Raw genomic sequence first — 16,781 nt, 5'->3', positions numbered from 1 at the left:
ATAGCCGATATGGAAGGAACAGACAACTGAAATAATTAATGGGAAATAAGAAAACATAATTGTTCTTGTATACAAAAAAAACAGAGAATAATGTTTAAGATACAAATAGTAATAATGATAAAACATAAAACTATAAAGATACATGTATTAGATGAGCTTAACGTTAAAGCAGTCCACTCAAAACCATTCATGTCTACTTCTGGAATGGCAAAGAAACAGAAATACTCCCATCTTCAAAGCCCAAAGCATAAACATTTTCATCATCTAGAAAAGAAGCGATAAAGTATATACAGCTTCCTTTTCCTTTCTCCATGCATGAGCTTGCAACGCAGCAACTATGTCCATAACAAAAGAAACATAAATAGAAGGGAATATGTAACATTATTTAACAATATGTAACATAAACAAGAAACATAAATAGAAGGGAATATATTTTTACCCTTTAGTTTTATTAGTATTTTGGTTTTGGGCCGATTAGACAAGGGCCATTAGGATTGCTTTTAGGTTGGTTTTTTCCTTTTAGAACAGTTTTTTACTCTAGGATTTGTATACTGTTCGGCTTGGCCTTTTAATAATGGAAAACTCCCACATTTATTTTCAAAAAAAAAAAATCCTTGTTAGGGTCTGAGTGGGTATTAGGGTTAAAACTTGATTCTTAACAGCTGGAGTAACTATAAAACTGGACTCTTGCCGCCCTATTCACTACAACTCTTGAGTCGTTTTTTTCTCTCATCTTTCACTCCGAGTCTATTAATTAAGAATTTTTGTGTGTTTTTAGAAAGAAGAAGGAATTAGGGTTCCATGGCCAAGTGTAGATTCTCAACAGCTGAACAGGTGGTACAATGGTGTAACCTCCCTGGTGATGTTTTAACTATCGTCCTTTCTCATCTTTTTGGTAAAGATTATGCCAATTTGCTAGCTGTTTGTCGTTCGTGGAGGTCAGCTCCACCTCCACTGAGATCCATCTCCAATCCTTCTGCAAGTCCGTATCCGTCTCTTTTCCACTTCTCCGGTAACAATTCCAAGTGCAAATTCTATGACCCTTTTTACAATGACACATATGTTGCTCAGATTCCTGATGAATTGATTGATGCAAGAATTTTCTTCTCCAACTACGGCTGGTTGCTCATGTGTCAAGATACTCGACTCTTTTTCTTCCATCCATTCACCAATCAAAGGATTGACTTACCAAACATACAACGTCACACCTTAGAAGAGTATGGCAGAATGTGCTTCTCCACTCCACCCACTTCACCTAATTGCATGGTTTTCGGTATTCTAGATGATTCTCCAACAGTAAGTGACGTAACAATCATTCATCGAGGAGAAAGTTCATGGCCAAACGTCCGTTACAAGACAAATAATGTAAGGTTCTATACATCCCATGGTAATCCTGTTTTCTACAAGGGTGCTTTCTATTGTTTGGGCATAGATGGAAAATTGGGCATCTTCGACCCCAGCAAAAGGGGAAGGCGTTGTTGGAAGATAATTGTCAAGCTAAAACATCCTTGTGACTCAATTCAAGAGAACTTTTTAGTTGAGTCCAACGGAGAACTGATTTCGATCTGTATGGGCCATATTGGAGAGTATGTCAGGGTTTTTCGACTTAATTATCACTATGAGATTAGGTGGGAAGAAGTTCAAAACTTGGGAGATGAGATGATTTTTGCTAGTCGAACAGGTAGTATGTGCATGCGAACTCATTCTATGGGGAATACTATATATTTTCCGAACTTCGACAATGGAGGTAATGGGCTGTTTTATTCTCTTGCCTCACGTAAATTTCACTCACTTGGGGTAGCATTACCTAGAAAAGATTTGTATAATACAAAACGGATGTTACATTGTGCTTGGATTACACCAACCGCTTTGGAAGTTTATAGGGACGATGAGCTTAGATGGTTTCCGAATCGTGAGAATTTTATTCCTTCTAGCGGAAGAGTGACCGTCGTGGGGGCACCCCACACACATCCCTCATTTGTCCTCACAAATCTTGAGCACTCGAACAATCAACTCGTCTTTAACATGTTCAATACCTCTCACAATGCTAAGCGGATACTTGAAGTTCGCCAAATGCGCACAGTAAAATGTGCTTTCGGTTGGTTATTTCAGGTTGACTGGGGCTATTCGGATTGTTTGTTAATTAATCCGCAAAGCATGGAGAAGATCCATCTCCCTCGACTACCCAAAATATTCGATCAATGTGCAATCTCATCGTCTCCTAAAGATCCTAGTTGTATTGTCTTGCTTATTGATTATTATTCTTTTGAAAATGGTAGTAGGGTCGATTTTATTTACTGTAGGCCTGGTGAGAGTGAATGGACAATTGTAACGGTGAGTTCCAGCTCGGATGAATCACAAAATTCAACAGATTCTGATAATGAGGAAGACGAGGAGGAAGAGGTGAATTCTAGCTCGGATGAATCCGAAAATTCAACAGATTTGGATTATGATGATGAGGAGGAGGAGGAGGACGAGGAAATAGAACCGAAGATCCTAACTAAAGGTAGAATCGCACATTTAACTGGCTACCAAGGTAAGATTTATGGGCTAATAGCTAGGTCAAACTTGGTGAAAATAGATTTTGATCCAATTTTTCAAGTGAAGTTTGTGAAAAGAGGTGTATGGGTTAGAGTTAAGTTACCCTTAGCAACCTCCCTTGGAACCGTAGATAATAAGATTTACATGGTTGAATCATGTGACGAAATTTTCGTGGTTCGAATAAATTTACGTGGTGAGTGTACTGAAAATGCAAGCAAAATTACAGAAGTGGAAGTTTTCAAGTTAAGTTTGACAAGAAAAATATGGGAGAAGGTGGGATGCCTAGGAGAGAATATTGCTTTCTTTTGTTATGGAGATAGTTGCTGCGTTGCAAGCTCATGCATGGAGAAAGGAAAAGGAAACTGTATATACTTTATCGATTCTTTTCCAGATGATGAAAATGTTTATGCTTTTGACTTTGAAGATGGGAGTATTTCTGTTTCTTTGCCATTTCCAGAAGTAGACATGAATGGTTTTGAGTGGACTGCTTTAACGTTAAGCTGATCTAGTGCATGTAGTTTTATAGTTTTATGTTTTATGTCATTATTACTATTTGTATCTTAAACATTAATCTTTCCCTTTTTCTATACAAGAACAACTATGTTTTCTTATGTCAGTTGTCTGCTCCTTCCATATCAGTTATCAAAAGCATAGTGATGGCCAAGTGTTCTGTTAGCCAAATAAGTCATCGCTTCTTAGTTATTGACCTCACCCAGTAGCTGGAACAAGTGGAATCCAACGGTTCATGTGGCCAAATTCATTAGTTCAGGTGACACCACATTACGTATAACAGTCTCCACATCCAGGAACGGGCGGGGGAATACCTCCTCTGCTTTAAGGATTATTGAGCGTATGTAGCCGTTGTTACTCGAAATCTGAAACAATATCAGATAAACATGCTTTTTGTGGCCGCTCTTCGCCTCCTTTGTCTCAACTCTTCGTATTAAAGTCAAGAAGAATGCTATTCTTATTGCTTGAGAAAGGGTGGTGAAAATGTTCTCCATCGTTATAGAGACCTCGAATTGCTTTTTCGGTTGTGTTGAAACTAGTAAGATCTAAATATTCTATGAATAATTTTTTCAACGAAGGGAAACTAAAAAAAAATTAAAGATCCAAAATTTTCATCTTAACTCCATTCGCATTATAAACATTCTACAAAGAGTCTTTGTAAACTTTAAACACCTACCAAATACCACTGCCATAGCTATATAAGTATGCAATTTCCAATAAACCCCTTGGATATGTCCAGCATTCCATGCATTTAAGTCATATATACGGAAATGCTCATGAGAGAGATTGAAGCCGAAGATTCATGACCCTGTGTGAGATAAGTTCTATGAATTGCAAAAAGAAAAAGTTTCATAGTTTCAATGGTTGCTGACAGGGTGAAGAGGATTCGCTGGATGTAATCATGTACATTTGTTACCATCAGGAATATAAGCCTCAATGTTTTGATTTCCTGTTTGGCTATTTTAAATTCAAATCGTGCTAGTCAAGGGAAAAAAAGGATTATGCTTAAATCGAATTTTCAAGTTTTTTAGTGCTCCGTTTTGGGTCGCATTTTCATCTCCATACAGCCAGTTTTATGGATTAACAAAGTGCACTTGACCGGCAACTATCAGACCAAGCTATTTAGAACAACAAAATAGGTGGCTCGGGAAAGGAACTTTTTTCAAGATACCCAATGACAATGAATTAAGCAAACATACCAATGTCGAATGAAAATAACTTGACATACCAATGTCAAAAAGCTGACATCAGTATCTTTATTACCCTTTTTTTTTTTTATAGTTTTACAGAAATTAAAAGTATAATTAGATATTTTTATATAATTTTATATAACAATCTAATAAATATAATTGATGCTTTTAAGTACTAAATTGAAAAAAACAAATTTAAGTAACGAAATAAATACATTAAGGGCTAAATCATAAATTAAGCCTATTAAAAAAAACTCACGTCAGTTGTTTTATTACCCTTGTTCTCGGCGTACAAAATTGATCGTGATCAAGTGCTTTATGGGTCGTCTTAAGCCTTGCGGTTCACCTTTATCCTAAAAATATATTGAGATTTTTTACATGCAAAGGATTTACTTGTTACTAATATAGTCTAGCCTTTGCTCTTCTTTAGATCCCTTGTTTCACTCTGATAGTATAATTAAATCGGGTCGATGCAGAAGAAATAAATGCATTTTCATACTATTAAGATAAGAAAGTAAAAAAAAAAAAAATTAAAATCTAATTTAGATTATGCTGAATCACTTATTCTACTGGATCTTACGGAGCCCTATTTATACACAACATCGTCAGGTCTGATCATAGAAAAGATTCTCTTCAAGCGAACCAGCCTATCTTTTGTATGGGACTTACACGGTGGTTAAAACAAAGACACATTTAGTTGTGAATTCCAATGTAGCAGATAAAAGCATATTTCTGTACGGCCCAATCAATAGTTCAAGTCACACACTCCCATGATTCATTTTTTATTCGAGGAATTCTCTTCAACTATTTATGTCATATCAAATAAATAATAGAATATTGTTGTAGTTGAAAGGAAATATCCAAATACATGTCTTAATTTTTTTTAAAATAATTTCTATAAAACTAAAAATAAAAACAATAAAGAACAAGGGTAATAAAGAGAACAAGGGTAATAAAGCAACTGACGTGAGTTTTTACACCTGAAGGTGGTCAAGCAATTTCGTTAACAGAATTGTCAGTCTCTTTCGCTCATATTCTCTCAACTCTCTCTCTCTCTCTTTTTTCTCCAAATTATATGTTATTTTCGTTACAAATTTCTCTCTGTCATTTCTTTTCCCCAAGAAAGAAAAGAACTCCTCCTGCAAATGGCGCCGAAAGCCAAGCGAGATAAACCTGGCAACTACCAATGTAGTGATTGCGAAAAACTTTTTAATTCTTTCGACGAGATGAGACGCTTGGTGGCTGAGGTGCATTCTTTAGAGATGTGCATGAGAGAAAAGAACAAATTTAAGTACCAACTCTATACTTATCAGTATTTCAGTATTGAAATGTATATCTTGACAGTATACTTGTCAGTATTTCAGTATTGACAAGGGTAATAAAGCAACTGACGTGAATTTTGTTTAATAGGCTTAATTTAGCTTAATGTATTTATTTCGGTACTTAAATTTGTTGTAATAGCAAGTTTTTTTTTTTAGTTTAGTTGATGTCATGTAATCTAGTTTGTTTTGAACTTAGTTGGTGATGTATTTAATGTGATTAGGTAGTGTTTGAGCTGATAAATCAACTTTGTTAAAGTGTACAAGTTTCATTTTTCAAGTTTTAATGTATTTATGGCTAGTTTGATAATGCTTTTGAAAAGTGCTGTGGAAAAGTGCTTTTGAGAAGTGCTTTTGAAAAGTTTAGTTTAAAATTTGAGTGTTTGGTATTGCTGTCAAAAAGTACTTTTGAGAAATAAAATGTCAATTTTAGACATGATATTATAAAGTAACAAATATGCATTTAAATAATATTCAAATTAGTTAATATTATGATATTTTAGTAATAACATAAAAAATATTTTATTATAACTTATTGTTAATATTTTAATATATAATATTAATTTTAAATAATTATAAGTAACAATTCTAAATAATATAAAAAAGGGGTCTACCGTCTATTTGAAAACTAAAAAAAAGAAGGTTAAAAAAGTAATATAAGACCAAAAGCATTTTTGGCTGAGAAAAAGTGGCAAAATTGCTGCTTTTTCATCTGTGAAGAAGTGTTTATTTTAAGTTGAAAAAGTGGCAAAAATGAAGACTGTTCTTTAATGCTTTTAACAAAAAAGTACTTTTTTGACAAAAGTCCATCAAACAAGTAGAGCCAAACGGGGCCTTAGCGGTAGCAGGTGATGTTTAGATAATGTAAGTGACATTTTGACCGGCTCATGAGCTGGTATATGTAATGGCCTTTATTTAGGTTGTTAATGAAATCATTGAATTTCATCAAAATACTCTCTTTTCTTTGTGTTTCATTTTTGCTCTCCAAACCCGATTCTATTTATTTTCTCCAGCAAATAGACAGCATTGTTGCTCAAGCTTCTGTTAACCACCATTCATCTTTGTCAAAAAACACAACAAGGACACCTTCCTCCTAAGGAGGAATCGGACTGGAGATTCGAAAAACCATGCGCAGCTGAATTTGTGAGGGTGTGGTCATATATACGGAAATGCTGATGAGAGAGATTGAAGCCGAAGATTCATGAACCTGAGTGAGATAAGTTCTATGAATTGCAAAAAGAAAGAGTTTCATAGTTTCAATGGTTGCTGACAGGGTGAAGAGGATCCTGTTTAGCTATTTTAACTTCAAATCGTGCTAGTCAAGGGAAAAAAAAGGATTATGCTTAAATCGAATTGTCAAGTTTTTTAGTGCTCCATTTTGGGTGGCATTTTCATCTCCATATAGCCAGTTTTATGAATTAATAAAGTGCAGTTGACCAGCAACTATCAGAGCAAGCTATTTAGAACAACAAAATAGGTGGCTTGAGAAGGAACTTATTTCGAGATAGCCAATGACAATGAATTATGCGAACATACCAATGTCAAAGGAAAATAACTTCACATATTTATGTCAACTTGAAGCTGCAGTTCGAGCTTGGAGAGGGATGCTCGCTGCTGACTTCTTTTCCTGCAGAAGATGTTACTGTGAACTGGTGAAATAGATTAAAAATAAAATTAAAGTATCAACAAAATAACAGGAACGAGGAATATGAAGTAGAGCCTTAGTCAGCAGCTAAATAGAGTATGCTGAGACTAACAATAGTTCTTTATTTGTTCGTATGTCTCTGACCCTGTATAGAAGGATATCAACTGAATCAAAGCTATTGCTTTCTAGATAACGATACTAAGGCCAGACTTTGTGTCTATTAATACAAAGAGATGACTTAAGCATACCTCTCTGCAAATTCGATTGGTGTTTCGCTAGGTCTCCAGGTACCACACATCACAAACGACGACCCATGATGCCATAAGCTGCAACAGATGCCATTGACTTGCCTACCTAGTAAAGATTTTCATGTTGGTCCCAGAAATACTACTTTACCTTCAAAAGTTCTGGGAGTATCTGTCTGTTGTATGTGAGGTATTTTAATTTGATTTGTTTTGTTGCAAATTGTTGTGATAATTATTAACTCTTTGTGTGGCGCTCTTATGCTTTTTGAACATCTTCATTATTTCAACTTTGGATCTTCATAACAATTGGAATTCAAGTGCAACAATGGCTAATATGGACTACTTTTCATTGGTAGAAGCTTGCCACCCAATTAACACCCCTAAAATCAATATAATATAAAAGTAGTATTAAATAGAATGATGTATAATAGATTTTTCTGGAAAAGTGAGAAAATGATATAAAGATGATAAAATAAAGGTTTAGTGATGCCAAGAAAAAATTGAATTAAGAAGTATGGTGTGATACATTAATCTCAAACAAGGACTAAATTATAAAATCATGAAATGCTTATGGTTAATATTCAAAATTTGAGAGGTTAAAGTGTAAAAATTAGTAAGTTAAAGGACCAATAATGAAAATAATCCGATTTCTTATGACATGGAATTGTCATGAAAGGACTAAATTGGATAGGTATAGAAATAAAAGGGACTAAAATTGAAATTTAATCAAAATTGAGTTGTGACTCAAGGATGAGATTTTGAAGAAATATGATGGGTAAAATGACCAATACCCAAATTAGATAATTATATGGTATAATAATTAATGATGAAAAGTGTTGAAATTTAGTTAGTTGAATATTTTATTATTTTATAAAATATAGTAACATTTGATTAATTAATTAATATAAGATGTTTTTAAAGAAAAATGTAGAAATTTCTCTATCCATCCATTGCTTCTCACATTAGCTATAAATAGGTGAAGAAAAGTTTTATTTTTCTAATAATTTAGTCCTTTATTATGAAACCACACTTTTTCTCTCAAATTCTTTTATAATTTAACTTCAACTTGTTTACACTTGAAAGAACTAACTAGATGCATACACAGGTTTGCAAATAGAGGAAAACTATTTCCATGTTAATTTACTTTTTATTTTTCCATCAATCCATCATTAATTACCATACATATTTATATTTCAAGAGATGAACCCATTTTTTATTGTGAAAATAAAGCTGAAAATAGGTTAATCAGTTTTTTTAGAATGAATTACTTATTTTAAATAAATAACAATATTTAGAAAAATAAAAAGTGTTACTTTCTTACTCAACCATACACATGTTTCGTTAGATGTATCAATTAAAATATATTATAATTATTTTATAATTTTATATAAATTTAAGTTTGTGATTGATATAATTTAAATCATTTTATAATTTCTTTTATATATTTTGTAATTTAATATTTTCTCACACTTTTAAAAAATAAAATAATAAATTTATTAAAAGATATATTAGTCATCAATATATTAATATGTTTGAAATTTTTAATATTTAAAAAAATCAATTAAAGGATATATTTGTCATTTAAGATTTCTTTATGCTATTACCTTATCTATTCCACTAGACCAAACACGTGCGATTATCATATTCATTCTAATCTAAATTACTACCACACTCATTCTATTTCATTACAACTTTATTTCATTCTCATATAATGGCAATTCCATTATAGAATAATGGTAAATACATTTCAACATGGCGAAGTTAGAAAATCTGTTTAAAGGGACGGAATTTTTTTGAGAATTGTATATTTTTATGTTAATAAAATGAAATTTCATCATTTTTAATAATCTATATCTTTATAATTTTCAAAAGAAATTAAATATTTTATCATTTTAAGGGTCAAAGTATAATTTTATCTTTATTAATTTATAATTTTATCAATTTTAAAAGAATTTAAATGGAAAATTTCTTATTTTAGAGGAAACCAGGGCCTCAACCATCCCCTGGCGACATCCTGCATTTTAACTTGGTGCATCATGTTTAATCTTTAGGATAGTTAATAGTTTTTCTCACTAAAATTGATCTATTTCTCTAAATTTAAAAAATATCTAAATTCCTGTTTTTTTAAAAGGGCATATTTATGTAATTAATCCAATAAATAATATGCAATTATATATTCATATTTTAATAGGTACATAAATAAAATAGTTATTAATTAAAGACAATATGAATAAAAATTTTAAAATAACATTCCTTTCAATAAGACATAACAACACCTCTTAAACTTAATAAAATTGATTTAATCAACTAAACAATATAACATTATATAATTATTAATTAAAAATAAAAAAATACGTTAAAAAAATAAAAACAAAAACAAAAATTACTTTTGAGAGGACCAAGTCAGTGGAATATAATGTTAAAAAGAAAAACTAGTTTTTTTAACGCAAAAGTAAAAAATAAATAATTATCTGCTCAAATGTAGCTGATTTGTGCAGATTGTTTAGATAAACCCTAACAAAATCCATTCCCAACAATTATTCTAAAGAATCAGTCAACTTTTCTATACCTTTACCAAAAATTAAAATTATAATACTAGAGTAGTAAAAACAGTGAAATATCAAACTAAGCCTTCTGCCTCCCAAACAAAAAGACCACCAAAGGCAGCAAAAAGCCAAAACCAGAAAAGGACAGTTTAGTAATTAGACGCTACAAACCCAGCCTAATCTTTCGAAGAAATAGTTGTGAGGCTTACCATTTACATCTGCTCTTTGCTTTCCAGCTCATATATTCTCTCCTTCCCCATTTCTGGCTGCTAAAAAACCCTCAAGAAAAGTTTAGATATGGGAGGAAATGGAAAGCACAGATGGATATTTTCATTTTACCAACGTTCTAATTCATCATCTTCTCCAAAGAAATCCAAAACCCAACCTCCACATGAATTCCTTTGTCCAATTTCTGGGTCTTTGATGTTCGACCCTGTTGTAATCCCTTCAGGTCAATCCTTCGATCGAATCTCCATCCAAGTCTGCCGTGACCTTGGCTTTACCCCTACTCTTCAAGACGGCTCCACCCCTGACTTTTCCACCATCATCCCTAACCTCGCCATCAAAACCACCATCCTCGCTTGGTGTCGTGACCACCATGCTCAGGACCCTGCCCCACCTGATTATTCCTCCGTTGAAAAAATCGTCCTTTCCAAGATTCAAGAACAGACTCCTTCGAGATTGACTTCGGGTCCTGACATTCGGGTCTCCGAACGGGAACTTTTGAAAGCGGTGGCTGAAAATCCGCCTGTTCTATTCTCCCACGCCGTCACGGAAATAGGTTCATCCGTTAACGGTAGGTTATTGTGCTCCACCTCCACCTCCTCTTCGTCCGATGAATCTGTTATCGTAACTGCCAGTAGTCCCTACACGCCGTTGCCACTCTCTACCCGCCCCGCGTGTTTCTCAGGTTCCGGTTCTTCATCTTCTTCTACTGAAATTACCTTGTCTGAAGCTCCAAATCTCAAGTCCCAATCTTCTTCTTCGTTGGAAGAACAAGAGCTCGTTTTAAAGCTCAAAAGCTCCGATATTTTCGAGCAAGAAACAGGTCTGGTTTTGTTAAGGAAAATTACGAGGACTAAAGAAGAGGCTAGGGTTTCTCTCTGTTCCCCTCGGCTACTTTCAGCTCTCCGATCTTTAATCACTTCCAGATACAGCGTTGTTCAAACCAACGCCATTGCTTCACTAGTTAATCTTTCATTGGAGAAATCGAACAAGGTCGTGATCGTACGGTCAGGGTTTGTTCCTCTTTTAATCGATGCGTTAAAGGCGGGATCCAGTGAGGCACAAGAACATGCTGCCGGCGCGCTCTTCAGTTTAGCTTTAGAAGATGAAAATAAGATGGCGATTGGAGTATTAGGCGCGTTGCAACCTCTGCTTCATGCTCTGAGATCGGTGTCCGAGCGCACTCAGCACGATTCAGCTCTCGCTCTTTACCATCTCTCTTTGATTCAGTCAAATCGAGTTAAATTGGTGAAACTCGGCGCCGTTTTGACTCTGTTATCGATGGTGAAATCGGGGGATTCAGCTAGTCGAGTGTTACTGGTACTATGTAATTTAGCTGCCTGCCCGGAGGGGAAATCAGCGATGCTGGACGCCAATGCGGTAGCGATATTAGTGGGAATGTTGAGAGAAAGCGAATTGGTTTGCAAGGCAACTCGGGAGAACTGTGTTGCCGCGTTGTTTGCTCTGAGCCACGGTAGCATGAGGTTCAAGGGATTGGCGAAAGAAGCTAGAGCGGTGGAGGTTTTAAGGGAGGTGGAAGAGAGAGGGAGCGAAAGGGCCAAAGACAAAGCCAAAAGGATTTTGCAGATGATGAGAGATAGAAAGGAAGATGAAGATGATGAGATTGATTGGGAAGCAGCTTTAGAGTCGGGTGGACTCAGTCGGACTCGCAACCGAGTTGGTAAAGATGATTTTGCTGCAAATTCTACTGATTTCTAGCACCTTTTTCCTTCCCTTCCTTTTTCTTTTTTGTTGGTGGGTAATTGGGTATGTAAATGTAATAAGAGAGAGGATAATTTAGGTTTATGAGAAGAAATTTTGTGAATTTCTAGGGGTTTTTTTTTTCCAGAAACTTGTTGATAATTTGGGATTTTAATGTGTATAGGTAAATTTCCTGTTGGGTTTTTAGGTTTTTAGACTTTGATTGGATTTTTGTATTTAAAAGAAAATATGATTTATGTTATAAATTAGTGAAATTGGAAACTTCTACCCTTTTCGACTCTTCCAAAATTATATAATCAATCCTAAGATTCTTAAATATATATATAATTGATGCAAACAATTTTATTTTATTTTTGAAATAAAATAAGAAACAAAATTTGACTTGACTCCAAGAAATTGAAATTAAGAAATAACAATAAATTAAAATCAAATGTTACATTACTGCTACATTTAATTTTTGAAAAATTGTTTTATCAAAAAAAAAATTGACAAATTGTAAAATATTCATATTCGATATCATGTTTAAGATTCAGCAATAAACCCGAGATATAAATCAAGTTACAGTAAACAATCGTATACTAGAACGATCATAAGACTTCATGTACGGAAGCAAATCAAAGGGCCTCAGTGTAGATGTTAGGTCTTTAATTCTAAGATCAGCCTGATCTGCTAATGCAAGAAATCGATCGAAAGTATCGGCATTCCGAATGACAGAAGCAATATAAGTAACAGGGTCTGCCCTTGATACGAGATCAACAGCATCGTTGATGATTCCTTTGACTTCACTCGTATTGATTCGTTGAGCAGTAAAACTAGATGCATCTAAATCATGGGTATCATTTACCTTACCATCACCAGGAAAAGAGTTCAGAATACTTCCTTCCCGCTTGTCGATATATGACTTCTTTTTGTTCAAAAGAATGGCTAGTACTTTAACAAGATGTGGAAGACAAGATGGATCATAAATAACATCTGCACCTAAACTGCATCATAAACAAAGATTGCATCAGTTTTAACTAACAATAAACCAGAATTATATTAGAAAAGTGCGGATTTGTTCATCTAAGTATTCATGTTAGAGAACAGGCAACAGTTCTCTTATTCCCAATCAATGAAAACATTAAACATGCAAATTAGATAATAAACAGTATACTCACATAATTTCTGGCATGAAGGTTTGCAGTTCCTTTTCTGATGCTGATTCCCAAGGCAAATGAATGCATTTAACCTACGAATAACAATTTATTTCAGCTTTGACGGTGACGTGATAATTTGTTTTCGTTTTTCAATTTGGTTAAAATAGATTCAAGCTACAATGATAAGAAGAATGATTCATCGGGTTAGTTATACATCGGAATGATTTTTCAACGATGCCAGATCTTTGAAGACTGAGTCACTTCATTTATTTCCATTATTGTTGTCACCAATCATAAACTCAATAGAACATTCTTTCTTTCATGGTTATGGTCCATCATCATCATCTCAGCTTACAGGTCTATATCTGGGAATGTCGTAATAAAACCAATATAAAGATGCACAAGAACCTGATGGCAAGGAATGAAATGTCCGTGACTAGAACTCACCACATTTTGATTTTCGATACTTGTTTCGGATAAATTGGTTTCTGTATTCAACCGGTTCTTCTCCAGATTAAGCTTCATGTTAGCTAAAGTCGGCAAGTCGCCATCACTTAATATCACCTGCACCAGATAAAATTACCATGGTGTTGAGTGTTGACTGCTGATTATCATTTATCATCAAACAACTATGAACTCTATGATAGTAAAGATTCAAGAAAAAAATTATTCAATCCAGAAAACACGAAACATGCTCTTTCAATCTCATTATCAGTTATAACAGAAGATGTGCTTTGAACAGCCTTTGCCACAGAATAATAGAAAAGGAAATGAAAGATTAACTAACATGAACAACTAGTAAACAGCTTTTAGATTTGAAGATGCACATTCTTTTGACAGTCGTATGACTCATAAAGAGTGACTACCTAAACATGTCCTAGCTCATGTGGCGGAAGATTTCCAGTTCAACTATAATTCACCAAAGCAGACAACCAAACAATAAATATTAAGAAAATAAGTGATTCATTCAACGTAAGCTACATTGATGCTTTATTAATGGAGATAATTTTTTAATTATACTACTCAGTTAAATAACAAACCTTGGAGGCTTTTACATGAGCTAGACAAATTCCAACCAGACCAACACCGGATCCGACCTGTTTTTTGATAATAAAAACCTGAAGTAAATAGAAAGATCGAATTCGAGATGATACAGTATACAATCAACCAGAATTTGAACAAGTAATTAACCTCAAAACATGATTTCCCCGAGAAATTATGTGGATAAGAAAGTATGAACTCAGAGAGGAAAAGACTGGAAGGCCAAACTGAACACCTGTATAAACCAAAGCCATTATAAACAAATTCATCTTTACTTACATGCTAAACAAAGGAAAATGCAAAAAGAATAGTAACCATTACAGGTATAATTGAAAACTGTTTTATGCATATTTGTGAAGTTTTAGAAACGACGACTTTTGAAAGCTTAAATTGAGCATATGCACCGGACTTAATAAAAATCTTTGATATTCCTCGTATGATTACATGTAAAAGAATGTGTTTTTCTTGTTTGTGATTATGAAAAAATAAGGCGGTTTAGAAAATACAACATGCAAAATAGAAATCATTGGACAAATATGAACAAACTAAACATACCCTGTATCTCCCTCAAGCATGTTGAGTGAACACTGTAGCGGGACAACCAGTTTCCGTGATTTTGGACAAATCGATAGTTTAAAACAATCTATGTGATCCAGTAAACAGTTAAATGTGAGATAATACAAATAAACTGTAAAAGCTCTCAAAACCAGCAAGAGATAAATAGTATCTGTTACTACCAGGGAAAAGAAAAGAAATGCATTTGCAGACTCTCTCATTTTCTCTGACTGGATTATCGTCCTAGAAAAGATTTCATCAAAAACAATTTAAGTTCCATAAAGATTAATGTTTGAAGATCAAAACAAAACCGATTTGCGCCAAAATCATTACCTTGAAAGAAATCATGTAGGAAGCATATTGTTCATACAATTCATCCAACACATTACCATGGTTTGATTCAATCTCTGTAATAAGCTTCTTTACAAACTTCTTCGAATAAGATTCATAGCCTTTCCCTACCTGTTATAATTCATAAAACTGAACCATGCTTTAATGGTCACTAATAAAAAGAAGGAAATAAACAAAACAAAAGATTGGTTTATTCATAAAACTAAAATTCCCTTATCATCCAAAATTCGAAATTAAAAGTAGAACTCACAGCTTTGGTTAAGCAATGATCCCAAATAAAGCTTTGAACTTTCTCAGTCACCTTTCCTCCACCACATTCCCTAACAAAATATCTCAAAATGAAACAAGCAAAAATAAAAATGATTGTTCACGTGCGCAGGGTTTGTGAAAGCAAACCTGGCTAAACAGAGCAGAGTATCGGTGGTTTCCATGGCGAGAAAAGCGGAGAGCAGGCGGAGCTCCGAAAGAGACATCGAATCCAGCTCCTGTTCCGCCATCGTTGCCCGTTGGCGTCTCTTTGGGATATGCCAGGGTTTTTGGAGGTTTTAGGTTTTATTATCCAGGTGGAAGCTGACTCGGTCCATGTTGACTCAATTCTCCGAGTTGAGCTCAGAGGCCCTATCTCGAGCTCAATCCGATCTTGTTTAACGTTGTTTTCAAATGGCCAACAAGGTTTTATCAAATCAAATAGATTTTCATTTTTAATATATATTTTAAATAATTTATATTATTAAATTACATTATTACATCTAATATATATTTTAGCTTTAAGTTTAATTATTGAAATAATAATTAATCTCAAATCTGATCTTGAATATGAAAAATTGATAAATAAATTATTCGATTATATATCATATGTTTAGTTAATTTTAAATTGAGTATTGAACATTAAATTTATCATTTTCAATATTCGAACCAGTTTCAACTTAATCACACCCTTAATTGCTAATTATTATACTTTGACAAAGCTTAAGATTTAACTCATGTACTAAAAATATAAAAAATACATTAATATAATTATTAAAATCGTTAGTATTTTTGGTTAAATTTGACAATATGACACATTGATTAAGTTATTTTATATGATATAGACAAAATTAACAGCAAATAAACATGTTAAGTTGAATTTTTATAAAAAATATTAATAATATTAATGATTAGACTGTAATTTTCAAATTAAAAGAATAAAAAGATTAGATCTATAAAACTACCAATATATTTTGAGCTAAAATTTTAGTTAATCAAAACTTAACTCAGCAACTTAGAAGGTTTAATTTAATATACTAATTAAAATTAAAAAAATTCTGGTTAAGTTTATTACTTAAATTACACCCTAGCGTTGGATTAATTAATTATTTATTTTACTAAATCATATAATAAAAATTTAAAGGTTATCATATCATCTGTTTATATATTTAGAATTTAATATTTTATTTTTATTTTTAGGATTTTAATCTCTTTACATTTTAAATTTAAAATTTAGTTTCATTTGTTAATATCGTTATTTTTTGTTAATTTTACAGGTGTAATATTTTAAAAGTTTCAAGTATAGCAAAAGAATAATATCATAATAGACCTAAATTTAATAAAATTTTGAATGGCATTAATAATTCTTAAATATTCACATAAGAATTTTAATTAGAATAGAATACTTAAATTAACTAATGATATTATAAAAGTTGAGATGTCAAATTATGATAAAATTAAAATACAAAGATTAAATCTCAAATTTGAACAAAATATAAGGATTAAGAT

General features: G+C 33.0%; 3 protein-coding genes across 4 annotated transcripts; 2 read left to right on the top strand and 1 right to left on the bottom strand.

The window, feature by feature from the left end:
* The first annotated feature begins 625 nt into the window (after positions 1-625).
* Positions 626-3,152, top strand: LOC108469119 (uncharacterized). Its single transcript, XM_017770007.2, has one exon. It carries the CDS (start codon positions 802-804, stop codon positions 3,043-3,045), a length of 2,244 nt encoding a protein of 747 aa, XP_017625496.1. The 5' UTR covers positions 626-801; the 3' UTR covers positions 3,046-3,152.
* A 7,028-nt stretch (positions 3,153-10,180) lies between these two features.
* LOC108467536 (U-box domain-containing protein 38) lies at positions 10,181-12,204 on the top strand. The gene has a single exon (XM_017768182.2). It carries the CDS (start codon positions 10,294-10,296, stop codon positions 11,938-11,940), a length of 1,647 nt encoding a protein of 548 aa, XP_017623671.1. The 5' UTR covers positions 10,181-10,293; the 3' UTR covers positions 11,941-12,204.
* A 159-nt stretch (positions 12,205-12,363) lies between these two features.
* On the bottom strand, positions 12,364-15,705 carry LOC108468184 (uncharacterized). 2 transcript variants are annotated; one of them, XM_017769065.2, is made up of 10 exons: positions 15,423-15,705; positions 15,277-15,346; positions 15,009-15,137; positions 14,858-14,918; positions 14,676-14,763; positions 14,271-14,355; positions 14,120-14,176; positions 13,527-13,643; positions 13,101-13,171; positions 12,364-12,926 (listed from the first exon to the last, which is right to left on the bottom strand). In XM_017769065.2, the coding sequence occupies exons 1-10, from the start codon at positions 15,521-15,523 to the stop codon at positions 12,497-12,499; spliced, it is 1,209 nt and encodes a 402-aa protein (XP_017624554.1). In that variant the 5' UTR covers positions 15,524-15,705; the 3' UTR covers positions 12,364-12,496. The 2 variants fall into 2 exon arrangements, with proteins under 2 accessions (XP_017624554.1, XP_052887933.1); XM_053031973.1 differs by lacking the exon at positions 14,858-14,918 and having other exon boundaries at positions 15,065-15,137.
* Positions 15,706-16,781: the final 1,076 nt, after the last annotated feature.

This window comes from Gossypium arboreum, chromosome 8 (genome assembly GCF_025698485.1).
Source record: "Gossypium arboreum isolate Shixiya-1 chromosome 8, ASM2569848v2, whole genome shotgun sequence".
NCBI lineage: Eukaryota > Viridiplantae > Streptophyta > Magnoliopsida > Malvales > Malvaceae > Gossypium > Gossypium arboreum.
This window is presented reverse-complemented; position numbering and strand designations above follow the sequence as displayed.

What these genes read in the sequence shown, in the direction of transcription:
- LOC108467536 (XM_017768182.2), top strand. Translation starts at nt 10,294, where the DNA reads ATGGGAGGAAATGGAAAGCACAGATGGATATTTTCATTTTACCAACGT.
- LOC108469119 (XM_017770007.2), top strand. Translation starts at nt 802, where the DNA reads ATGGCCAAGTGTAGATTCTCAACAGCTGAACAGGTGGTACAATGGTGT.
- LOC108468184 (XM_017769065.2), bottom strand. Translation starts at nt 15,523, where the DNA reads ATGGCGGAACAGGAGCTGGATTCGATGTCTCTTTCGGAGCTCCGCCTG. An exon ending in CATTTCTTTTCTTTTCCCTG is followed by an intron (nt 14,764 to 14,857) that starts GTAGTAACAGAT and finishes TGGATCACATAG; the next exon opens with ATTGTTTTAAACTATCGATT. An exon ending in ATGCTTGAGGGAGATACAGG is followed by an intron (nt 14,356 to 14,675) that starts GTATGTTTAGTT and finishes TGGTTTATACAG; the next exon opens with GTGTTCAGTTTGGCCTTCCA.